Source organism: Poecile atricapillus, chromosome 7 (genome assembly GCF_030490865.1).
Source record: "Poecile atricapillus isolate bPoeAtr1 chromosome 7, bPoeAtr1.hap1, whole genome shotgun sequence".
Lineage (NCBI taxonomy): Eukaryota > Metazoa > Chordata > Aves > Passeriformes > Paridae > Poecile > Poecile atricapillus.
In genome coordinates, this window is record NC_081255.1 from 7,633,476 (window position 1) to 7,659,568 (window position 26,093).

The 26,093-nt window shown below is 40.1% G+C and overlaps 1 protein-coding gene across 6 annotated transcripts in view; it reads left to right on the forward strand.

Annotated features, from left to right (window-relative positions):
- CEP350 (centrosomal protein 350) overlaps positions 1–26,093 on the forward strand; it is a 69,666-nt gene that overhangs the window by 11,912 nt on the left and 31,661 nt on the right. For 3 of the 6 annotated variants that reach the window (XM_058843019.1, XM_058843025.1, XM_058843020.1), the window contains exons 3-25: positions 431–474; positions 1,404–1,518; positions 2,147–2,279; positions 3,231–3,847; positions 4,374–4,484; positions 6,901–7,014; positions 10,267–10,410; positions 11,222–11,877; positions 12,221–12,342; positions 13,528–14,579; positions 15,188–15,341; positions 16,520–16,683; positions 17,579–17,768; positions 19,098–19,318; positions 19,432–19,595; positions 20,249–20,359; positions 20,595–20,726; positions 22,216–22,352; positions 22,719–22,838; positions 23,283–23,449; positions 23,895–24,091; positions 24,619–24,803; positions 25,731–25,818. In XM_058843019.1, the coding sequence (XP_058699002.1) occupies positions 431–474; positions 1,404–1,518; positions 2,147–2,279; positions 3,231–3,847; positions 4,374–4,484; positions 6,901–7,014; positions 10,267–10,410; positions 11,222–11,877; positions 12,221–12,342; positions 13,528–14,579; positions 15,188–15,341; positions 16,520–16,683; positions 17,579–17,768; positions 19,098–19,318; positions 19,432–19,595; positions 20,249–20,359; positions 20,595–20,726; positions 22,216–22,352; positions 22,719–22,838; positions 23,283–23,449; positions 23,895–24,091; positions 24,619–24,803; positions 25,731–25,818 (5,138 nt within the window). The remainder of the gene's footprint in view (positions 1–430; positions 475–1,403; positions 1,519–2,146; positions 2,280–3,230; positions 3,848–4,373; positions 4,485–6,900; positions 7,015–10,266; positions 10,411–11,221; positions 11,878–12,220; positions 12,343–13,527; positions 14,580–15,187; positions 15,342–16,519; positions 16,684–17,578; positions 17,769–19,097; positions 19,319–19,431; positions 19,596–20,248; positions 20,360–20,594; positions 20,727–22,215; positions 22,353–22,718; positions 22,839–23,282; positions 23,450–23,894; positions 24,092–24,618; positions 24,804–25,730; positions 25,819–26,093) is intronic. The other 3 variants (XM_058843021.1, XM_058843023.1, XM_058843024.1) reach the window with 3 other exon arrangements.

Below are 26,093 nucleotides of genomic sequence, written 5' to 3' on the forward strand. Positions count from 1 at the left end.
CAGTGACCATGTATTCATGCTTAGTTTACTGAAGAAGAAAATGGAAGGGGGAAAAATAAGGTAGTTAAACCTTTATATAGAAATATAGAATATTAGGTATAATAGAAAAATATAAAGTATTTATGTTGGGGTAGATAACCAGCTTCATTTTATCTTCTAAACATCTTCTATTTTATGTGGTGGATTTGAGTTCAGGTGTCATCATGCATTCAACCTAACTTAGTAAACTCATGTTGCAGTAAATACTTCATAGCTTTGTTAAGATGAGCCTTGACTGATGACAGTCTTTCATAGAGGAGATTTATAGGCTGGAACTGTAGTGAGAAGAAATTGATTAGCAAACATATGAATATTGTTTTGAAACAACATTTTATTTCACTGTTTTTCATGTACTAATGAGAAATTAATTTCTTTGTTTCTGCCTTGGAAGATCTAACTGCAGCATGGGCTTCTTTTTCTCAGACTAAGGCTGCTGTAAGTAATTTTTTTTTGCTTTTTTTTTGCTTGGGGTTTTTTGGTTTGAGTTTTTTTACTCATTTTCAAATCAGTTAGTGGCTATGAAAGCTTTAACCCAAAGTATTATTTTATTCAGTGATTGTCTCTTCAACAAGTTGTAAATAGCACAAAGCTGTGGGAGTATGTGAATGTTGAACATTTTTGTATCTTGAGAAAAGTTTTCTGCACACCAGGAGAAGCTTTTGCCACAGCAAGCTCAGTCTGGAGTGTAGTAATACCTTTTTATTTAACAAAGTAATGATGTCACATATTCCTGAAAACTTGGAAAAATAGCTCTCCCCTGCTTACCTAAACTAGTCAGAAACTGGGGCACCACCAGTATATTTCATAATTTTCCATTCTGAGCATTGAGGTTGCTGTATTTCTGTGGGAATTAACTTAGGTGCTTAAGATGTAGTTTCTAAAACCTTGCTTCAGTGAGGCCAAGCAGTTCAGGTTTTCATGGAATTCAGCTCTTTCCTGTAGCCTTGTCCCTCTTTTTTCTCAGTATCTGAGCATCAGTGTGGGGTTTTACATGTGGAATTTGTATCATGCTCCATTTATAAGGGAGTATTACAGAATTTTTTCCAAGTGGAATTAATATTTTATTCAGGCCAAGCATTAAGTCTCGGGATGGCATGTTATTATTAATTTTTTTCAAAACAGCCTACTTAAGGGAACAAAACTATGCAACAAAACCTAATTTAGATAATCTTATTAAACAAAACTCAAAAGTAGTTTCTGGCCATAAGACTGTACAATTTTGCAGTGTCAGCATTGTGAAATTGCTCTTGCCTGCAGTTTGATTTGTCATGAAAAAGGAAAAATTTGTCACATTCAGGGGGAAATAAAAATGTAGCTTAAAAATAGAAAATAATGTACTAATTTGCATTATCTTCCAATTCTAGCTACGTCATATAGAGAACAAATTGGAAATAGCTCCCACCAGCACGGCTGTGTTCGATTCAGTCATGGATGCCAAGAAGCCCTCTGCTAGTGCCAGCAGGAAGAGCAGCAGGAAGGGTATGTATTATTGAGGAGAGAACATGTAAGGCAGCATAAAGCCACTGCATTCTGGGAAAGCTTGGGTTCTCCCTGCCCCCAGCTTGTCTCCTGCCTGTGGTCTTTATTCCTGAAACTCTAATTGCCCAGGAAAAACTGATGTTTCCTTCCCTGAGCTTAGGAAGGAGAGTGTTCTATCCCAGTCACTTGGTTAGAGGGGATGATAGGACTTGCCCCACGCTGTGAGTGAGCAGTGCTCATCCCACTCTGATAAGAAGTTTGCTAAATCTGGTGCTTCTGTTATCTGACTGAAGAAGAGGATTTGCTTATAGGAAATAAGCCCTCATTTTATATACTAGGAGCATTCTGGTAGTGTGCTACTGCAGAACAGACAGATCGACCTCTAGTGGCAACACAGCCAACTTCACGGATTTAATTACTTATAATTAATCTTTAAGCATTATTATCTCCCTTAAAGTATGGTCATTGTTTCAAGCACTTACTGCCTTGCTCCTAGTTGTTGAAATCAGCTTGTTGAAAGAGAGAGAGCTGCTCAAACCCAAGAGAAACTATGTCAATTATTCAGCCCCAGGAGCTTTCTCTTTCTGGAGAGGTAGATACATAGAGGATTCTTTGTTTTCTGCTTCAGGTTCCCGGTCCTCCAGCCAAAATAAATCTAGCAAGGAGAAATCCTCACGCAGCCCTCTTCGAGCAACCACTCTGGAAAGCAATGTGAAAAAATGCAGTCGTGTGGAATTCCGTGAACCATTGGCTTCGTACAGGTCAGTGCTGGGACAGCTGCCTGTTGAAGAAAAACATGCTATGATTAGATTTAAGCTAATAGTGGTGTTTTTGACAACTCCTCAAAAATTGGTTTGCTTCCTTCCATCACCCACCCACATGACAGCATGTGGTGTTGGACTTTTTAGTAAATATTACAAATTTATATTTTATTCAGTGAATATGAGTTTAAAGTTCAACTGTTTTGAAATGGAGCTGGGTCATCAAGTGGTATGACTGTGGCATTAGTGACCTGATGGGTTTGATAGGTATTTAGTTTCAGTAATAAGAACCAAAAAGACTGTTTCCTTATGCTTTTCCAGCTTTCTTTCACTAGTTTTTCAACTATGTTTCCAAATGTGTTATGAAAACAGTGTGGAACAAGAGTAGTACTAGAGCTAGTACTAAAGATACATTCCATTTTTGTGGGTGTGGGAAACTCATACAAGAGCAGCTTCTCATGGAACAAAGGTGGCACAGAACATGATTATTATCCTGACATGTAAATTTTGGTCTCTTTTTCCACTACTTGAGTCAGCTGTGAGGTGGTCCTCCTTGTCCCATGTGAGATGGATTTGTTGTCAATTTTGTTAACTGAGTAGCTCATGTACTAGTTGTGCTTCTCTAAAGTTCAATATTTGTTATTTAAGGCTTTTCCCATTTAAATTGAAGGGTGACATTACTGCTTGCTGATTTTCTAGTCTAAATGTTATATATAGTTCTTTTCAGACAAAGAGTGCAACAAATGAAATTTTGAACAGAGGTCTATTTCTGTTTCATCAGACTTGCACTATTAAATGTGAGGTGGTCAGACTTTAAAAGAACTTGCCTTTAAAGCGGAGCCAAGGTAGAGAACATCATTCATTTAATTGATGAATGTGCTGATTGCTGAGTTTGAAGGTCCTACATTTGTGTTTCTGACGGTGAATTTTTTTCCCCTTCTGTTATATCAGGGATATATATAGTTCTCTGTCTTATCACAGTTCTAGCCAGCTTGAGGCCAAGCAACTGCTGTCTGGTTTGGAGCTGAGTGAAGCAGAAGGGAAGAGTGAACTCCCAGCCTGTCTGGCACACGAGCGGGATGAGCGGGATGGGCACAGCAGAGGCTTTTCCAGTCCCTTCCCTGGTGCTGCAGACGAGACCGTCGTGAGGTACCTGAATGACAGACCAACCATCGATGCCTTGCAGAGTAACGGGGCATTTCTTAGGGTTGCAGCACCTCCAAGACTGGAAGAAGAGAAAAACAGTAGCTCCAGGGGAGATGAGAGTAGCACTAGAGCTTCTCAGAGTAACACATCCCAAGACAGTGAACTGAAAGTGTCGTCCCCTTCTGCCATGAGTATTTGCAGCGCTCACAGGCTGGAAATCCTGAAACAGCGGCAGCACGACGCCAAGTTGGAGAAGCTGAAGGAGAGGATCCGAAAGCAGTGGGAGCATTCTGAGGAGCTCAGTGGCAGAGGGCAGCACTTGGGATATGCTGAGCAGCCTGTCGTGGTAACTAACGTGGAGAACACGGTGACTCCCAAGGTCAGGAAGGTGACAGCTGTGCCTATTGCTCCATCATACAGAGGTATGGAGGTGCAGGTCCCCTTCCTGCTGGCTTTATGGGGTGAGGGAGTAGAGCTCAATCCACTGAGCAGCTTTCAAAGCATGGACCTGGCTTGTAGCTCGGTTTTGGGCTATATGGGGGTGAATAATATAGTTTGATCACAGACCACAAGTAGAAGGAAATTCTTGCTAATTTACAGAAGTGCGAGTTCCTTTGAAATTTTTCCTGTTTCTTAGAATTACTTTAAAAAGAAGCTCACTGTATTGGTGTTTGGGTTGATTGCAGTATTTTTTTTATGGTCTCAGGGCTTACTAACATTGTATTGATTGAAAAAGCCTTTCACATTTTTAATAGTCTTTTCCTCACCCAGTCTGCTGTTTTTCAACTGTGAGCAAGTGGCAGACTGGTCTATCGCTTTCTTCTAATTTAGCAATAGAAATGCACGTAGTTCCTTTTTTACTTAGCAGTTTCCCATCCCTTCCACTCTGACAAAACTGTATTTACATTTTATGGAGTTATTTTAAACTCTTGAATTGTTTCCTTTCAGGTTTCAATCCTGCTGAAACAAGAATTCGCACTCCAGATGGAAAGATCTGGCATGCGGACGAGTTTCGTATTAGTCGGGAGCTTTACAGGGATATTGCACTCCAGTTAAAAGGTGAGCCTCAAGCAGAATTCATTAAGCTACACAATCTTCTCCAAGAGGCAGAGAAATATATTTTGTACAAGTCTACAAAGTCATGGAAACAAAACATTGAAGCAATGAGTGTTAAATATATTGTATGTCTCTCTGCAGGAGGAATAACTTACTGAACACGAAAACAACAACAAAATAAGTCCTTCTCCCCATTCTCTCATTCAAATACTTTTAATAGAAAACCAGTACTGAAAAGAATCAAGTAATGGCATTTCTTTGAAACAGGAAAAAAGAAAAGTCTCCATTAGAATAACTTTTGTTTAATTTTGTTTCTTTTTTATACATGTTTGCATGAATGAGTACTATTTCCTGGTTAAAAGGACAAAACCCACTTCTGATTTCTGTTTTCAAATGTACTGCTCCAAGACACAATCTTTATTCATCTTTCACTCTGAAAAGCTGCAGTACCACTGGCAGCTCTTTTCTCTGGGTGAGCTGAAGTAGGATGCCCAAGTGTGCTTTTCTTATTTGCTAGGCTGACTGTGGTGGAGTGCTGTAAGCTTGAATTGCCTCTGACTGACTGAGTTGGGGGAGGGGGAAGAGATCAGGTGAATAAAAGGGAAGGGAATGGAAAATAAAATCCCAAGAGAACCTCTAGTTTTGCAGCATAAGAGCTTACTTATTAAGAATAACTTTTCTCTTTGCTCAAAACATTTAAGCAAAAGGGAAAATGCATTGAGATTTAAATTTGTAGATATCTGTGTCCTAATAAACCAATTTGTGTTTTTTCCTTGTAAAACTCAGTAAGTTACTGAGGGCTTTTTATGGAATCACTCATTAAAAAATAGTTCAGAGAGATGCTCCTTTTCAGTAAAATAATTTTGCAAGTACACTGTTCAGATCAGTCTGTGAAATTAATGCCAAATTTCCACAGATTTTAATCTACACTAGCATTTATTTTTTTAGCTTTGGCAAGCATAACAAGCTGTTTATAGAAATTAATTTTTTTTTAAAAGCTTCGTTGAAGAGATCCAATTAAAAGGCATTTGGATCATGTGTCCAGTGCCTACAAATGGAAGGAGCTGTGTGTGTTGAGCCACACTCCTGTTCTGATGCCGTGTGCAGAACAGCTGTTGTGGAATGTGTCTCCTTTCTGAGCTGAAAAGATTATACTGAATAGCTGATTGCTAGTAAACAAATGCTGGTGCTGCACATAATATATACTGTAAATGTATTTTTAGGTTGTCAGATTATCTATCCATGTGTTACTTCTGTATTAAATTTACAGCATGTGGTGTTTTGGGTGTGTACAGTCAGTTGTATCAGAACTGTTCTTTGCTCTCTAGTGCTGAAATAATCTGTTAGATCTCTGCTACCTACAGCAGCACTGTTCTTTACAACAAAAAGATTTTTATGTGTTAGCATAGACCATACAGGATATCTTCATCTTTGTATAGCAGTTAGGCTGAACAACATTGTATGGACCCCAAGCTTCCAGTAATTTTGTCTCAAAGATGTTCAGGCTATACTAGGACAAAATTGCTGTAATAGGAGCAGGGTGGGAAGCAGCCTGTGCTTTTCTGGAGTCAGGAAAAGGCTGTTTGCTGCTAAAACAGGTGAGGAGGAAATTAACTTTATGCAAATGCAGTCACTGAGGCCTCTGGTACTCAGTGCATTGATTGTTTTACCTGCTCTTGTTGTCAGCTTTAAAGGCAGCTAGAAAATTTGTAGGGAAAGGGTGCTAAAGGTGAGAAGGATTCCTAAACTTCCATTCCTACATATTTGAAATATAACCTCTTGTTCTGCCTCTGATGTTTCCTATGGACATCCATCAGAGAGTGGATTAATTTAACATTAAATTAGAAGCTTTAAATGTGTGCACTGGCATATAAATAAAGCTTCAGATCTGTCAATAGAGGGGGTTTCATCTTGATTGTTTTAGGTTGTCTAATCCCATTCTTTAGAGAAAAGGAACCAGAAAACAGTGGTAGCAGTGGCCAGAGTTCCTCATGTGCTGAATGTGCTGCCATGCATGAATGTGGAAGCAGCAGCCCGTGTGTTCATGAACCACATGTCTTTGTGGAACATTAGAGCACTAAATGTAGTATCTGTAGCAGAAGAGAACCAGCAGTTGTTCATGTTAAACTGCCAACAGTTCTTTTAGAATTGAAAATGAATTTTATAAAGAACTGTTATGGCCTTGCTGTGGCTTCACTGCCTTCCAGTGCATAGGTAAACAGACCTTGATTCAAAATTCCTGTGCTGTGAGGATTTTAAAGTACTGGACTGGAAGCCATTTATCTGGATATATAATCTGGGAAAGTCAGTGAATTCTATTGTGCTTCCCTGAGTTCTGGTTTTTCAGATGTTGAAGCAAGCTTGTTATTCCCTGTTCTCCCCTGTGGGATATCACTAAACAGCTTTTGTTTGTTTTTAGAGGATTCAACAGTGAAAGGAAAATCTAGTGAGAGAAACAAAGAGAAGAAAGCAACCAGACCAGTGCGGAAAGTGCAAAAACTGACACGATTGTCAAGTCCAGAGTCCAAACAAGGTGACTATTTCTGCTCTAGAGGGAGGATTGTTGCCTGTCCTTCAGAGATGAGTTTTGTCTCCAGAAAGAAAAACTAAAGCATATTGCTTTAAAAGCCTTCTTAGATGTGCAGCCATGCTGTTGTAGTGAGTTTGTACTCTGTGCTGCATTGGGGTTTATGTATAGTTTTGTTGTTGGTTGGTGGCTGTGTGCACTTTTTTGGGGGTTTACTTTAATTTTTTGCCTTTTCACTTGCTGTATGCACCTTGAGGAAACTGCTGCAGAGTGTGAGTTTCTTGTGGGGAGAGAGATATCCTTAGGTATCTGTCAGGGTAATGTACACAAAAAGAAGCAGTAGCTCTGCTCTGGATCCTGTTTCTGTTTGAAGCTGGTTAGAGCCTGACCCATGGCTCAGTCAGCAATGCAGAGACATCATATTAAAGTCAGTGCCAGTGAGACTTGCCGAGCTGGTCTCCCATCAGGTGAGGAGGGGCTGCAGTCAAAGGTGTTCTGTGGGATGATTTCTCAGTGGGGAGGCAGAGGACAGGATGCTCCTGGTTCTTCTCTGGTTATTGTTCTTTCACATTTCAATTTGTTGCAATTCTGCACCTTCAGTTCTGGCTTAACCCACTCCTGACTTTTTCAGTTGGTGAAAGAATGTAAACACACATTCCCTGATTAGTCTTCCAAATCTTGGTATTTTTAAAGAAATGTTTATTTCTTTTACCAACTGAGAACTTTTTATACCCACTGTTGTCTGACAGTTCCACTGATTATTAAATACAATTTAATTATTTAGAGAAGATGATGCAAGCAGGTTACTCTAGAGCAGTGCCTTATAGAAGAAAATAAAATTAAAGATGTGTGGAATTCTGTCAGTGCTTCTTAGTTTTCCAGAAGTGTGAATCTTTGACATTGGCAGCAAAAGAATTAGGAAGATTTCGAGATACTCTTCATATTTTCTTTTAGTTTTCATACAAAATGAGTAGCTATGGCTGCAATCACACATAGAGCAATTTCTTTTCTTTAAATATGTGTAAGTTTAGGCACCTTTTGAGCCCCTCCTAAGGTTTTACATTTCTCCTTATGTACAGTGACCCATAATCTGTAAACATTTTGAAGAAAAGAAAAAGCAGCTTTAAAAATTATTACAAAGGACTTTTAGAGAGTGAATATGTGCTTCTGCATGCTCTAAATCCTGCTTGTGAATATTTTGTGGTAAGGAATACTAATACTTCAAGTGATAAGCATGGATTTGCTCCCTCCTATGCTGCTCAATCCCTACTTAAGGAATCACACTCAGCTGTCTTTATATATTTATGACAGTTCCCAGTGAGCGAGGAGCTCAGTGCACAGGGCAGCCCCAGCAATCCCACCCTGTGCCTGAGTGTTGTCGAAACGTTTCTTGAGCTCCATCAGTCTTGGGATTGTGTCCAGTTCCCTGGGGAACCTGACCAGTGCCCAAACACCCTCTGAATGAGGAATGTTTTCCTAATATCCAACCTAACCCTCCCCTGACACAACTTCAGGCCATTCCCTCAGGTCTTGTAACTGGTTACCGTGGAGAGGAGATCAGTGCCCACTCCTCTGCTTTTTCCCTTGCAAGGAGGTCCTCTCTGCCTTCAAGGGAGTCAAAAGCTCCAAGCTCCAGCCCTTCCATTATATACAAATCCACCTCCTGTTGCAATGTATAAAATGTGCAGAAAATGATGGCCTGAAATCCCTGGGAGACAAGAACCAGCTCTTAGCCGTCCTCCTCCAGTCACTGCAGTAAGAAACTGCTTACCATGACCACGGCTATTAATAGCCATGGCTCATGTTCTGCCCCATTGGCGTGTTTTAGTTAAACAGCTGACTTGAAATGGAAGATGACACTTTACACTGGCTCTTTAAACACACACAGAACTAATTGAGAACAGTGAGTTCTGCAGGAGAACCCCTTTGGCTGATGCCTCTGTTTCAGAGAGGCTTGTAGTGGCATGTTTCGAGTGACAACTCTTTTTATAAAATACTTGGGTAATTTACAGTGCAGGCAAGGAGTTCTGCTAACAAAGGGTTGAGTAGTGGGCTGCAGACTTCTGGTTAAAATAACAATAAGAAAGGGGGCTGGAAACTGAGGACTGGGATTGCCAAAACAATTATTCTGCTGTGCTGGATTTCACTTGACATTGTTGGTATCCTGTTTTCAAAGTGCTGTTGGGCCCAGTACAGTGCCTTTTTTATTTGGCTGTGGTGATCTCATGCTGCAGTGGCTGGGTCTCTTTAGGCAGAGTGCTTGGAGGTAGAGCCTGAAGTGGAATTGTTAAAAATCAACTGCAAATTGTATATTCAAGTTAGGTACTTTTCTAGCAATTAAGTACCCCTGAAAGGTCTGATTAATTTACAGATCATTAATTATCTGAATTAGTCTAATTAAATTTTCTTTTTTATACTGTGTTTTTCTCCAAAGTGCTTTTATTATTTAAAAAAAAAATATTAGTAATATTGGAAGTTAGTGTGTTGAAAGGTGATTTGAATAAACCTGTCATTTAATCTACCCAATATTGGTTAAAGATGGCACCATAACCAATTGTTATCATTTGATTATATGATAATAGGATGATAAAATAATCCTAGAACATTTTATATTTCTGTCACCTGCAAGGTATTCTGTCCTTGAATTGAGTGTAAACTAATAGGATTTATTCTTAACTGTTTTCGGTGCTGGAACAGAAGTCCCTGCTAAGAGACAGTGAGTTAGCATTGGTGTAAAACATCTGCTGCTTGATATTTTTTAACCTCCTCACAAGACATGTGTCTCAACAATTAATAACCTGTAAAAACCTTTAAAGTAATTTTGGGGTTTTTTTCCTAGAGTATTAGCAAATATTATTTTGGTAGGAAAGTTAAGGGGTTTTTATATCTCACCTTTATTTTTTTTCCTCTTATTACAACAATTTAGTTGCTTTTATCTTTTTATTATTTTCCATATTTGAGTGGTGGTGAACAGCTCTAGAAATATTACCCCTGTCCCTAATAAGGCTTTTTTGTGTATTTTAGACCTGCATAATCCATTCTTCTTTTTTAAATCGGTTTTTACAGGGCTTTAATATGCTGCAGGGTGTTTTGGGTGTTACACCCAAATCAGTGTCCTGACTGTTTGTGTAACTGGAGCTGTACCACTAATTCAGAATTAAATGGTACAGAAATGATGAATGGCTGCAGTGAATACTTCTTCCTGATATCATGGCAAATCCTTTAGAGCTTGACTTTTATTTATTCTTTATTTTGCAGGTGGAAACTATGTGATAAGTGCATCCTCCTGGCGGGAGGGACAAAAGCTGGTAAAAAAGATCTTAGGTCCAGCTCCCAGAATAGAACAGGACAGAAGAGCTGTATCCAGTGACAGAACAGGCCGAGAGAGAGCTGCCAAGTCTGGTGAGCTGTTCTTTTATCACTGGACTTACTTCGTTTTACTTTATTATATAACACTGCATGTCTGCAGACCAGAGCAGACTTCAGAGATAGAATGTTCTGAGATAGAAGTTTCTTATCAAAATTACTCCTATTTTTAACCTGGAATTTGAGGGGGGTGGGGGGAAATTTCACTCACAGCCATGGCTGATGTGCATAACCTCTGTTCCTGCGTGCATTATGGACTTTTTTTTGGTGTCACCATCCCTGCACATGGGATTTGAGGGGTAGTACATGCTGCATGGGTGCTTGGGGTATCTGGAAAAGACGAGGTATAGGTTGCAACCAAAAAATGGAGCACCTGCAATCTGTCTTTGCCTCTTGAAGCCAATGGGGAAAGGAATGGCTAGCAGTGGTCCACAGGCCAGATTAATTTTCCAGGTGTGCTGTATATAGTCCATAAACTGTGATTGAGCATCCCAGTTTGACAGGAATTGTGGTTCTTCCACATCAGTATAATGTCATCCATCCATATGCATCATAAATATTCATTGATTCTTCCACCAGCCTTTTTCAGAATTTATCCAGAATCTCAGACAGGACAATAAGGCATGCTGGGAGCTGCTCTGCTTCCTATGCCTGTGAGGTGGTGAAGCTGGTAAAAGTAGAAGGGGTGTGGGCTCAGTCTGAGCAAAGGCTGCCACATTCAGACTGTGACACTGAGTGAAGCCAAGAGCTGTTTACAGCGAGTTCTGCCCTCCTCCCTCATCCTCCTTTTTGCAGCTGTTTCCCAAATTTGATTGTTACCTGACATATTTGGCATCTCATTCTTTAGCAGGCTGCATTGGAAGGACAGGTTCTGATTCTAGATTGGATGTTACCCGTAAAAGCTCTTCAAGAAGTTCCGAAAGGTCAAGAAGTAAAGTACGGTCTGAGACCAATCTGAGAAAACTGGAAGCTGCTTTTCCAGGTGATAACCAAGAAGATCATGCCTCTGTAAACAAGGATTTCCTGCCCATGGAGATACGTGGAATTCTTGATGACCTGCAATTGGATTCCATGAGTACAAAGCAAGAGACAGATGTAGAAAAGCAGAATCAAAAATCTGTTTTGCCTGCTCAAAATCTGAGGAGCCACAGTCCAACCAAAAGGAAACCGGACAAGGTAGCAGCCAGTGAGGAGCCTCAGGTGATCTCTAAGAAACGCCACTATGACAGTGATGAGGTTCGTCAGTACATCATCAGGCAGCAGGAGGAGAGGAAGAAGAAGCAGAACGAAGAGAAGAAAGCACAAAAGGAGGCAACAGAACAGAAGAACAAAAGGCTCCAAGAGCTCTACAGAAAGCAGAAGGAGGCTGTTACTAAAGTGAAGAATGTGCCTCCCCCTGAGCCTTCAGCAGCCAAACGGTTACAGGAAACCTATTCCAAACTCTTGCTGGAACAAACACTTTTAGAAGAGCCACCTCAGCTGCCTACGGTGCAGGAAACACAGGTACAGCTGATTCACTAACTCAATGTCTTGCAGTTGTTTGCAGGAATAGGAGATCATACATTTAGGGAGGTTGTAACTTGTGCTGCTCTGGTGGTTATTGGTTAAGAAAAAATAGAGAAATGTGTAGCTTTGCTTAAACACAGTGATTTCAACTTGCAGCCTCTTTGCTAGTGGCTGCTTTTTGGCCTAGCAAGACCTACTAGAAAGTTGACTGAAAATCATCTGTCTATTTTAAGGAGAAGCTGAATTCTGGATATTAGCCTTTTCAATTGTAATGAGGCAAGAGCTCCTAAACTCTGACACACTTTTGAAAATGCATTTTTCTGGTTGTCTTCATCTCTAGCCCAGACCTGGTTATCAACCATCTGGGGAATCTGACAAAGAAAACAAGGCTCAAGAGCGTCCTCCGAGTGCATCTTCCAGCAGTGACATGTCCCTTTCGGAACCACAGCTGCCACTACTGAGGTGAGCACATGGGGCCTTGGGAGAGAGAGGAAGGTGCTCCTGTTTTCATCTCTGAGAGCTGAAAATAGCCTTGGCTCTTTTCTCAGATTTTGGCTACGGCTGGTTTGCAAGTGTGTCAATAAATGTAAATGAGTGAATGGTGGTTGCTGGTAATGTTTTGTTGACATCAGTGGGATGTGTATTTCATATTGAGACACTCTTATTTCCTCTGCCATTGGGCAAGAGAAGCTGATCCTATGAATGTATCTGTTGATTTGTTTTTTTTTTACTTGATTTGCTCAGTGTTGCTGTTTAATCTATTGTCTTGGATTCAGCCATTAGTTACTCTCTATGAAGTACCAAACACCTCTGCTTCTGCTTGGAGCTAGCCTTTCCCTATTTGTTTTCAGGCAGCTTTCCCAATTTTGAATTGTTCAGTGTATTATCAAAGTTTTCTTACTGCAAGACAAGGTGCCTAACCAAGATGTAAGGAACTAAAAACACTGAAGCTTCTTGGATATCATTAATATCCCTGTTGTGCAAGTGTCTTCATTTTTAACTACATAATTAATTACTACTTCTTAGGTGTATATTTGCTTCAGTATCTATACTCTGACTTAATAAGTGCAATGAGACCTGTTTCCCTTCTGGAAAAGTTCAAGGAATCTCACTGAGAATGCCATCTACTACTGTGTGTAGAATAAGAAGCTAAACCATATGGTAAATATTATTAGTGTAACATCATAAAGAAAAATTGTAATTGCTCATAGTAGAGGAGAGAAGAGACTCGCAGGACTGCATAAGGTATTCAGAGACCCTCATAGTAATCAGAGAAGAAGTTTTTTGGGGGGACTTTTGAGGTATTCTGGACAAGGGCAGGTGATAAGGAAAAAAAAAAATTCTCTCTTTTGGAGTCAGGAGGTTTTTGGAAAAGAATTATTGGTGACACTGAAAAAACTCAGCTTGTTGCAACCCTAAAAGAGTACACTATCAATGGCATTTCATATTTGGGAAGTGCTGTGTTGTTTGGTTTGTTGGTTTTTTTACTAAATAACTTTGTGTGTCTGATTGCTGTCCCATTCCCTGCCCCTCTGATTTCACCAGAAAGTATTTTGTCCTGTAATTAAATCTGTGGCAACGATGCTTTAATCTAAGACATCAGTATTTGTGCAAGTCATCCACATAAATGTTGACTTTTCATTTCAGGAGCGATTTGATGGAGCCTCCATGGGTACAGCCAGACAGGTTGAGCCCAAGAGTCCAGCTCCCCCACTCACAAGCTCTCTTGGGCTCAAGTGGAGGCCCTTGTTCCCAGCACTGGAGTCTGGAGCAGATGGACCTTCTGTCAAAGGAGTGTGATGCAATGTTGGCAGGCAGGATGAGCCATTCTGCCCCTGTGGGGTCCCTGATGCCTCAGTCGTACCTGAATTCATCTGCTGCACAGGAAAACCTCTTAGTAAAACTTTCTGCCAGCCAGTATAAGAGCAAATTAGATCGTCTTGAGGCTTTGAAAGCTACAGCTGCTTCCCTTTCTAGCAGGATTGAAACTGAAGCCAAAAGGTTGGCTGGCGCTGGTATCAACTATGGTACGATGTGGAACTCAGAATTTATGCAAGAAAACCAGGATGAGGCAAAGTGGGCAAAAGCTGTGAGTCCTCCTGTGAGGGAGGAAAATGAAAATACTTTTTCAGCCAGAATTCAAAGGATGTTGGGTGCCTGCATGTCTCATACAGCCTTTGATGACAACCTTCCTGGGGTAGGCAACCTTAGTGAGTTTAAAAAGCTCCCTGAGACCATCAGACCTCTTACTGATGTAGTGAGCCTTGGATTGAGGTCTCCTGCTGCTAACAGGCATGAAGGAAACCTGGGACATTCATCCAAGAGGCAGACGGACTCCCCAGGGCATGAGAACCAGGCATATCCTCTGAGCAAAGCCATTACTCCTCACGAGTCCAGCATTGACTCCATCAGCGAAGGGCCTCTCCTGAGTGATGAAAACCTCTCAGAAGAGGAAGGAGGCCAGCACAAACAGCTACCACTGAAAATGTTGGAGACATTAAAAGAGAAGGATTTTTGCATTCGGGAGAGAAATGCTTTTGAGCCCATAAAGGAGTTTCAGAAAGCAGCTGAGAGGTACTCCCCACTTTTCACTCAGACAAGTGACACACACAGCAAGGGGCCCTGGGAGGAACTGGCAAAGGGAAGTCCCCACAGTGTCATCAACATCTTTGCAAAGAATTACCAACTTCACGGAAAAGGTAAAAACAGGAACATTTATCAAAGTTCTTGTGAATTGCTGTTTTCCCAGTCAGACTGCTCCATGCACTTCATACTTCACAGTTAAAGAATGTGCTTTCAGAGGTATCAAATGTGAATTGTGTAAGACATGATTTACAACTGTCTCATGCAGGAGGCTTTCTTTCATTTTCCTTTTTTGTACAAATTTATTCCTCTTTTTATGAGTACTTTGCCTCTGGCCTGGAGCTCCTCATTCTGAGAAGGAGTGTTTTCTGAGAAGTTGATTTTTGTCTTGTGTTTTTTTTCTTTTTGCCTTCGTATTATTTTCTTTAAAGATGATTGCATAAAATTTTCTGCAGATGACTCTAAAGCACTGTGCTCTTCAAGAATGTTTTGGTTGGAGTATGTTAATAAAGTAAAGAATTTGATAATTTGCAAAAAGAGGAAGACTGTGCTTGTTATGTTCTGTTAAAACTGCCGTGGGACAGCTGTACTGCTGTTCTCCTGATGATTTTGTGTTTGAAAGGTAGTCATTGTAACTCATGGTTGGGAGCATTTTAATTCCTATTTGATGTATGTTTGTGTTTGTTATAATTTTTGTCCTCTCCCTTCTCTCTCCACCCTTCAGTGTTTGAAGAAAGGCTGAATGGAGGCTCTGCTCTTCTGCGCCCTTTGCTCCCTGCCATGAGCCCTCCAGAGAGCGTGGCTTCTTACGAGGATGATTTTGTCTCATCACAGGGAAGCAGCACTTTAACAGACAAAAAGATTTCACGTGATCTCAGGTAACTGTGTTAGACTTCCTAAAAAAATAAAAATGGAGAATTCAAGAGAAAATAGTCAATACAAAATTTGTTTCATAATATGCTGGATATCTTCTCTGCTGCACTGTACTGTACTTGTCAAATTGATGAAGTACTTTATTAGGATCTTGCAGTTAATATAGCAGCCAGCATAGTTAAGATAGAGTCCAGTATTCCTGTTCCCTGTCTCATTTTTGCTGTTCTTTAGCCAGACAGGTCGCTTTAGACAAGATTCTTATCCTTTGTAGTGCAGTGAAAATTAGTTCTCTGACTTGTGTGGCTGCAATGATGCTCAGTTGTGTAGTCTTGTAATTCAGAAAAAATAGAAAAGTTATTTGTAAGTCTGAAAATGCCTTCAGTACTTCAAAACTTTGTAGTAAATATGCAATTGCTTTCAGAAAGCACTTGTCAGTGCTTACTTAGTAACAGATACATAAACTGTCTGTATGAATTTTTAAAAGCTTTTGTTCAGATCAGAATTTGAAGACTGTAGATCCTAGACTCTCCATGTCTACTACATGGCTTCCTGAATTTTCCAAGACCTTTTTTGTAATGAGTTATATTTATGTCTTTTGGGCACCTTGGGGGGATGCCACAAGTGATACTTCAGAAGAGAAGAAGTTAAAAGGCACTTTGCACACTGAAAATGTTGGCTGCAAAAAAATGTATCTTTCTGATTAAAACTTCTTTCTTCTGTTGGTATTATTTAGTGTATGATGCATTGGCATCTCTTTTTTGCAAGTCTTTTGTAACCCTTTATTGAAAATTGCTCATATTTCTGGCAGTTGATATCTGTATAACAACAAATATATGTCTGTATGCCCAGAGATTATCTGAAATGCAGATAAAATGCAGTCATTCTTATGTTGTTCAGATACGGAGTCAAATAGCTTTTTAAGAGTTAAAATTGGAGAGGATAGTTGTTATCCATCTTTTAGTCTTTCATATTATTGGAAGCATGTTTCAGTATGTTCAATATCATATCAAACTTCCCAATGTCTTAGCTGTCATAGCTTTTAATCTCAAAACCTAGAAAAAGCTTTTCTGGATGGGCTGATTAGTGCAGTTTAGTCATCTGTCTCTAATTCCAAGTGTGGTAGTTTTCTTGGCCCCAGTGTAACATGGAAGTCCTTACTCACCATCAATGTGCTCCTTTTCAGTGTTGCTGGCAGCAGTAATTCAAGCATTCAGGAAGAAATTCCCAGTAGGAAGTCTCCCCTTGATCCTCGCTCTGTGGAGCTTGGTTCTCAGCACTCATCTGGACCCCGGTCTGCAGCGTCTTCCCGCTCATCTGCTTCCTCTAAAAAGAGAGGGAAGAAGGAACGTAAGTGCAGTACTTGGCTGTAGAGTATTCTTTTTTATGAAGGCTTTTCTTGTTAGGAAAATTGCAATCCTACGTATCTGGAAACTGTAATCTAATACTGATAGGATGATGGATCGATTTACTCCTCCAGTGATTCCTTCTTAGATTCTTTTTGACTCTGATCATGCCCTGACTTTAAAATACAGTAATTTATAGTTAAATAAGCAAGAGGTTGTTAACTTTTTCTAAGCCAGCCTTCTAATAAATCAGTTAATTTTAATATTGTGTGGGAACTATCCTTAGATTCTGTATTGAGAAAATGCCAATAGGCTTCTGAGTTATGGCCATGTTTGTGAAGTGGCAGCAAATTTGCCTGAATGCTTTGTCTTTGGATCACAGTAAGTTTTCATCAGTGCACAAATTAATAAATACATTTGTTTCTATGGTAACCTGTATGTCACAAAAGCATGAAGAAACTTGAGGCTTGGTGCACTTGTAGTATATAAGCAATGGATAAAAAAAGCTAGGCTTTAAGCCAATAGAAACCATGACAAAAATAGGATTAGGCATTCTAAATTATCACTCTTCCTGTTTTTTCAAAATTCTTTACCTTTTCCTCAAAAAGCTAGGCTGTATTCTGATTATTAGTAGTAAATAATCAAATACGTATTTTCCTTATTTAAGCTGATAATGTGCTGAAATGAAAGCTGAGTGACAGTTTTGGCTGTGAACAAAATACACAGAAGAGAACTTCATTGCCAGTTCTACATTTCTTGCTTGTTGGCTCTATAGACTTGTGACCCAAAGACTTCTTTAATCAGGGAAAAACTTCTCAATTCATTGTTTTGGGGCTTTTGATGGCAAGGTATTCACATGTAAAACCAAACAAACTTTTGATACTGTTTTTGTTTCTTAGGGTTGGACTCTTTCAATGGAAGTTCTCACCACTTCTCTGTGGAAGAAGATAAAATACTGTCTGAATTAGAGAGGGGATCCCAACAGACTAAGAAATCCTTACCCAGTACCAGAATTTCTCATAAAGACCATGAGCAGAACCCAGATACAGACAGCACACTGGAAAACTTGTCTGGACACTCCCTGATGAGGTAACAGGAATGTTATAAGACTTTATGCAAATATAATGATGCTTGGAAGTGTTAGTGGCTGTGTCTTTGGATATGCAAAAGGGAAGTAAAAGAAATGGTCAAATGTTAGTAGGATGTGCATGCCTGAAATATTTTTTCCCCATATTTTAAATATGAAACCTGATGTCCTGTCATGTTAAATACCTTAAGCATTAAAATGCAGTTTTTGTTTCCCTCTTCTAGCAGAGGTCTGTTAAAAATGTGTCAGGGTTTATTCAACCTGTGCAATCACCTTTCTTTTTTCAGTAGAAACACAGACAGTTTTGGTTGTACTTGAGTTCAGCTAATACTCACAAAGCCTATCCAGCTCTGTGAGTCAATGCCTTTTGAGACATCCTTGGAAAAGAGTGTATTAAAAAAGAAAGAAACGTATGTTTTCTGTTGCAGCCTCTTTTTGGCTAGCTAAAAGGGCAGTTTTTCTGCTAATTGTCCAATGAAGGTGGTTATGAAACACTCAGTTTTCACTGCACTTTTTTCTAAAAAGCATCAAATAATTCAAGTGGTCTCTCATTATGTGTTGGTTTAGAACAGTTTGGAGGTATTGGCTTCTCTTGATGACTATTGCTGATATCCAGGATTGGGTTTGAAAGGTCCTTTGACCTCCTAAGATATGCCAAGTAATGCAGAATGTCTTTCCAAAGGATTTAAACAGCCTCTGTTAGTCCTCTTCAGCCTAGTAAAATTGAAATAGTAAATTTAAGAAGCACCTGTATAATTTTCTCTGTTTAAAAAAGAAATGTCTTTTTTCAGAAAGTGCTACCATAGTATCTTACAAATTGTTCAAGTCAAGTGTTGGTCTCCATTGCATTTTAGGAGAGAGATCAAGACTCAGGGCAGTGGTTTTTCACGATCAGTTGCATCCATGTGCTGATAATAAAACTGTTCACTCTTTAAAATGCACGTGCAGATGATTGCCTCCTGACTTTCTCATGCCAGGCACCTAACAGGAGGTACTGAAACTGCTTGTCTGGTCATGTAGAACATGAAGATACTGTGTTAATTTTTTTAAAAAAATTTGTCTATGTGCTAACTAGGCTTAATATTTGCGGGAAAATAGGGTGCTTTAGAAACTTAACTCTGAACTGGGATTTAGGGACAAGCCTAAATCTCGTGAGGCCATTTCCTGAAGACAGACTGAGCATATGCAAACAGGCATATCCTGAACAGACTGTGCCCTTTGCATGAATCTGTTTGTGTGTAGGAATGGAAGAACAAGGTTATTCCTCTATTTTATCAAATGGCTGGCCTAGGAGAAATTATTAACTCCTTTTGGTTTTGTTTCACTGTCAGTTTCTCAGACAAGGGAAGACCCCAGAAGACACCAACTTCTTCTCCATCTTCCAGCTCCCAAAAAATGCTGCAGTTGGATTCTGTAGGCAATACAGCAGAAAGAGTCAAGTCACCTGCTGGCTTTTCTGGAGGTACAGCCCCAGGGCTGAAGCCAAATGTGGCCTTTGCTGATGTGGGCGTGGGAACCAGCAGGTCTGCAGCAGGAGCATCCTCAGCAAGCGGTGAGTATTTGTAAAAACCATGCTGATGCCAGAGCAGCTAGTGTTTTTTCTTGAGTTTTTGGTGTGGGATAATGAAGTCTGTGAGGGTGAGCAGTGTGTGTTTTTTCCTGCAGGGTGCATGCGTTTCTCCCCCGCGGGGCTGCAGCACCGTTTGTCAGCAGAGCTGAACTACCTGAGCGCTATCGAGGAGTCCGTGCGGCAGCTCTCGGATCTGGAGCGAGTACGAGGCATTTCCCTTGCCCAGCAGGAGAGTGTTTCTTTGGCTCAGATTCTCAAGGTAACAGGAAAATACTTTTTTCTTAACCTTTCTTTTTTTTTTTTTTTCTTTCATTGTTTGTTTGCAAGAAAATCAAGTTAGGGCAAGTTAAGGGTTTGTTAGCAGTGCAGAGAAATCGTAATGGGCATTATGGGGCGTGTCTGATAATGTCCATTTTTTAGGATGTTACCTTTCTTATTTTAAGTTGACCCCAAGGAAGTAGCTACTCTGGAATATGTCTCATTGATATATCATTAGCTGGAATCACTGTTTGGGTTGTGTTCCTCAGATAAAAGCATGATTCTTTACTGGGATTGATGTTGAGTTCCAATGCCATGCAGTTTATTTGTTTGGGCTGGATGATTCGTTTTATTCCACAAAAACAGTGTTTTTCTTTGAAGTTTCCTTATGTTGACAAGATTGTTTATTCTAGTTTGTTGAATTAGTTGATCTCCTAAACTCCTTTCTGCGCTGTAGTGGAAGAGTATGGGGAATGTGCATTGCCTTAAAAAGGAAGAGGATCAGTAGGTTAAAAATACTGTTTCAGCAGAAGAGACACCCACCCACAGCAGAGTAGATCCAGATCTTTAATAGGTAGTTACAGCCAGTGGCTGAGGCAAATCATGTCTTTATATTTAACTTGCATGGTTAAAACTTGTTTTCCTGATCTGTAGGCACAACAGCAGCGCCATGAACGGGACTTGGCTCTTTGGAAAATCAAGGCTGAACAAGAAGCTTTAGAAAATCAGAGACAACTGGAAGAGGCAAGGCAGAAAGCAGCTCAGGTAAGGCTGCCCTTCAAAAATATGGAGTGTGTAAGAGGCAAAATATTATAAGCAAATCCATGTCTACAGGTATTCTTAATTTGAGAATATGAAAGTGCCAAAAGGGTTTAATATAGCTAAAAGAAACTCTCAAGGGCCTATTTAAAAGTTTTTTTCTGCCAGGTTTTGAGAAATAAATCTGTAGTTACTAAAGCCAGACCATTTTGAAGAGCTGAAGTGTCTGTTTTCTGAATAGGTCCATGCAGAGTCACTGCAGCAGCTGGTCCAGTCTCGGCAGGAGGCTGGACAGGAGCCCCTGTGCAAGGCTGCAGCCAAACAGGCAGAACCTGCACAGCTCTCTACGGATGCAACTCGCCAGCTCCGTGAGGTGAGGCCCTAGGGAAAGAGAAAAGCTGTGTTAATTGCAGTATTACTGCGAACACTTCTTTGCCTTTTAAGTTATTTTCTGTTTGGTGTCATTCTTGGTACAACTTCTTCACTTTCATAACACAACAAATGATAGGACTTCAAAGGAGCAACTCTGGCACCGTTACTTAGAAGTCAATCAGCAGCCTTAAATCCCTGTTCCATATTCTTATGATCTTCCAGTTAATGAACTGTTAAGAAATTTGTTCTTCTAGGGTAGATTGATGACAGTGAACACAGCATCTTCAGTTAGTAAGAGTTGCTCTCCATCAGGGATTGATCCTATATCTGTTTCATGTGCAAATTGAATTAGAAAAGCAGAGCATTGCAATTTTGCTTACTACTGAAGGTAGAAGAACAACAAATAAAATTTTAAGAAAAGGTGAAGGGAGAATCTTCAGCTCTTGACTTGGTACAGAGTTTGAAGTTTCCTTGTTTTGAATCTCTCTTTGTTCTTCCTGTGCTGTACAGAATATTTATTAGTTTCCTGGGTTTTATATCAGTTTATCAGCTTTTATATTTCTTGTTCCCAGTATGTAACAGCTGCTTCAAACATGGATAAGAAACACAGTAACCAAGAAATGTTCTTACTCCATCACAGTTCAGAAATCACAGTGTCTGTGGGTCATTATTATGGGATGGAGTGCAAAAGGCTGATGAGTGTGAACAGAACTGTTTCTTCACAGCCTGTGCACATGGTGGTGCTCACCAAGGCTGGTTTTATGATGAGTAATGGAATTGTAGAATAATACTGATGTACTTGTTCTGGGCTCTGCCAAATATATGAAGTTTAAATAATTTTTGAGTAGACAGGAATGGGTTAAAGGAGCAGAAAAGCTCAGACACCTCAAATAGATGTGGTATATTGGTCATTGAGGAGGTACGTGGATAAAGACAAGGAAACATTTGTAGTTTTTAGAGCTGAAGTGGGTAGAAACCAGTTAAGAAACAATGGAGAAGAAACAGAGAAGACAGCTTTCATTTGGTGTAGGGTTTTAATCTCTTCAAGTCTTGATTGAAGTTTGAATTCTGAGCATAAGAGGAGCTGGTGGAGAGGCTGGTGGGGATGACCCAGTCACTGATGCTGGGTCAGCAAAGGAGCTTTTCCATCACCATTCCCAAGTGACTCCAGGTACTCAGCTGAACAGCCATTTGTTTTAACCAGAATACAGCAGTGGAGACACCTGTCAACAATGTGCTGGGAATATTTTTAAATGTACATTGCAATTTATTATGGGTAAAGGAAAGGAGTATGGAGGAATATGTATTCACAGGGCAGTATGACCCTTCAGCACCAGAACTGACACGTGTTGTTACAAACCATTGTAACCCCATGTCTTACACAGTTGTTAAAAATCACTAAATTGCCTGCCAGAATGATTATTTTCTCTTCCAGAAGCATTTTGATGCTGATAAGCTCACTGTATTCCCATGTTTTTTGCTGTACTCAGATGACAGAGTTAGCACGGACCCAGATCTCAGACACTGTCAGTGCCCCACCTGCTCCAGTCTCCACCTTGTTTGACCATCAGCGGCAGCACCATTCAGAGTTCATGAACCAGCTGAGAGCCCGAGCTGATACAAACAGGTTTGGCTTAATGTCTCACATCTTGGGAAAGAGGAAGTAAGATTTCCTAGGTTTTACTTCATGTATTCTTGCAAAAAACGTTAAGATGTCATAATGAGAGAGCATTTAAGATGAATGTGGAGTCCATCTTTATGCCCTTAATAGTGTACACCAAAGGTGGCATTAACTGATTCTGTGAAACTCTACATAAAGGAGTAGAAAAAGGTGATCTAAGCATTTTGTGGGATGACTTAACCTAGTTTAAGCTTTAAGAAATCTTTTAGCAGAAATTTTAGTTGTTACTGCTTCTAGTAAACTGATGAGAGCACATGAAAACTCCTGTGTTTAAGACAATGCAGATTTACCCCAAATGCTTCTCATTTCCAGGAAAGGTGAGTCTGGTGCCATATCACAAGGTAAAGAGGAGACAGGTGACTCAAAACAGACATACTCACCAATGTTTGATAGTTACTCTGAGTCTTCAAGATCAAAGGTTCATGATCAGAGGTAAGAAGCTTTTTGTGTCCTGTTCACTTACCTGATCTAGTTAGGTCCCATGAAGTTTCTTGTATCCTTCTCTGACCTTGAACAGGAAAAATGTTGTCCTCTGTAGTTCTCCTAACTTCTAAAACAGAATTTCTAACTTACTCATTCTTTTAAAATCTGAAAAAATATTTATTTGCATTTGTTTATCATCACTACTCACTGCCAGGCAAAGGTTGTGCATACTTTCAGACCACATGGATTTTAAGCTAGAATAAAAACAACAATCAGTAGTTAGATGAAACTTGGAATTCTAAAGTAGCCAAACTGCATTTTAAAACCAAAACCAAACCCTCTGCATGTTGTTTACTGTTGTGATGTTAATCATGGTGTGTACAGCAGTAATGTAATATAAGTATTTTGAAATGTGTAAAGTATTTTTAAAAAAATAATCTCTTGGTAACACAGTAGTACCAGCAGCCGCCAGGAGAGCCCTTCAGTTCCGTCTTCTAAGGAGAATGAGAAAAAGCTTTCCCGTCGTGAGAAGACAGCCAGCAGTATTGAAGAGCAGGCTCAGACTGCTGCTGATGATTCCTTGCCCAGTGACAGTGTTTTGTCCCTGCCAGATGAAAAAGGTTGGCTATACTGCTGGTGTGTGATGGGTTTGAAGGTGGTGAGGGGGCAGGGTGGTGCTGTTTCAGAATGAATTTCTGAAATAAATGGGAGAAAGTGTGTGAAGAAAGCTGAGCCCCAGGTGAATTGTAGTCTCTTAAGAGGGAACTGACTGGCACAGTGAGATGTTGGATTAGCCAGATGCTCACATGCTGCAGATACAACACGAAATGTTTCAGCAACTCCAGACTGTATTTGTATCTGTGTACACAAATCTGTTAGGTGACTTGAAGCTGGGTAACAGATGTCCCCTAACTCAAAATCACTCTTTCCAAAACACCCTTTTTTCTATGTCACTTATCTCCCTGTCTTTCTGATCCCCCCTAACATTAGTGAGATGAGACAGACTAAAATTGCATTCATGGTGCCAGATTGAGTGGAAAGCTGCTTCCCTGATTTCTCCCTCAGATTCCGCTTCTGTTGCAACAGAGTATTCCCTGAAATTTGATGAGTCCATGACAGAGGATGAGATTGAAGAAAAATCTTTTCGGTCTTTGCTGCCCTCTGAGAGTCATCGCAGAAATAATCTGGAGAAGAAGCGAGGCAGTCGTGATGATTCTGATGAGGAAGTGTCCCCAGACAAAACAGCTCTGTCATCTATCAAGGTAGTTGAGGCAATCATGTTTAAGTTAAATTAACTGATCTGACATTGTTAAGCTGATAAACTTCAAGTGAGCTCTTCTTAGCTGTGTTTTCAGGGTTGAGGTTTCTTTTCCTCCCTGTGGTTCTCTGAGCATCTCAAAACAGAGATGTGTGAATCATGCTGTATGTCACTGTTTAACAAGTGTGATGACTTACAGAGCAGTCCATCCAGGCCTCTACCTTGTGGCTTAGGAGGAGTGACTTTTTGAGGTGGGTTTTAAAAGCCCGGTGGATTAAGTCCTCCAACTATGCTAACACACAGCTGGGAAATACAAGAGGATGCCTCATCTCTCCAGCCAAAGTGGGGACCTCCCAGAACTGTCACACAGCCCAGGGAAAAAAATGCTGGTCTGCACAAAGCTCAGAGAAAAAACAGCTTCCCTTCCTCCATCTATTTTTGTGTATCTATATATATACACACACAGACCTGTAGTTGAAAAAAAGCCATGGCATTTCTGTGGTTTAGTGCCAACTTTGTCTTTCCTTTTAGGAGCTAAGCATGCCCTTCTCAGGGGGGCAAGACAGTTTCTCTAAGTTTACCATGGAGATGGTCAGACAGTACATGAAGGAGGAGGAAATGCGAGCAGCTCATCAGTCCTCACTCCTCCGGCTCCGGGAGAAGGCTCTCAAAGAGAAGACCAAGGCTGAACTGGCTTGGCTGGAACACCAGAAAAAGTAAGGGAGCTCTGAAAATCTATAACTGCTGACTGACCATTTCCTTCTACCTTTCAAGGTTTTATTTCCACCTTACTGCTCTCTAATTAAGTATTAATGAACTAATCTTCCGACATCAGTATTCTGTACAGTTGTTACTGGGACTTGGAAAGAACAGGACCCAGTATATAAATATAAAAATTCAGTTTTGATATTTACATTGAATGTGGTTTGATTAAGAATTTCACTGAAATAGTAGAAGAGCAGATGTTTGTTGTCAGTTAGAGAAGGTAGCTGCCAGCCATTCTACACATCTTAATTCAGGAAGATACAGAACTGTCAAAAAGTTGACCTTTGTTTGTTTGATGTGTATCTGAGGTCGTTTTAGTTAACTCAGGCCACATTTTGTAGATCTGGATACATGTTGTAGTTAGTGATTTGTTTCCAGTCTAAGATAGGCTTTGTCCTGAAGTCCACTTGAACTACCCACTGATACTAGTAAACAACAGACACAACAGATTTAATCAGTAATTTTCTCTGCATGAGAATACCATTGTTCAGCAGACATTTTCTTACAATTTCTTGTTATTGTGGATTTTACAAAGATTATTAGGTAGTGAGCCAAGTGTCCTTCCTTTTGTGCTTTTCAAATAGTGAGTGAGCTACCTCTGCAGAGCTTCTGCCCATTCTTGTGTAATCTTCTGTTACCAGCACTGGCCTTTTTACTGTGCCTGTCTGACCAAATGGTGCAAAATATTCTATCACAGAGCATGCCAAGAATTAAGGAATATACCCTTCTGCAGAGCAGGAAGAGTAAAGTTTGGATTTTTTTAAATTGTAGTTTAAATAGTAAAAGGCCTGTTGTGTACTTTTTAATATGACTTTGTTATTATTTGTTAAGTAATCTTACTACTTTATTTCTACTTCTTCCTTTCAATCTATTTGCAGACATTTGCGAGACAAGGGAGAGGATGATAAGATGCCTCCTATTCGAAAGAGGCAGCGTGGTCTGCTGCTGAGATTACAGCAGGAAAAGGTAAGGGATGCTCTCTAGGAAAGTCCTGTTGAAAGCCTTATGTACCCATTAAATGTTTCAGACATTGTAAATATAGGAATGGAGAACCAGCAATATTTCTTACCTCTAAGTTTTATTTGCATTTCAGTCATACTCAGCACGTTCTTCTCAAGGGTCCTTCTCTATCTGTAATCTCATGATTGAGACTCTGAAGTATTAATTGATCTCCAGTTCTTTGCTGCTGAAGTTCAGCCTAGTTCCTTCCTCATGTAATTGCAGTCATGTCGAGCCCATAG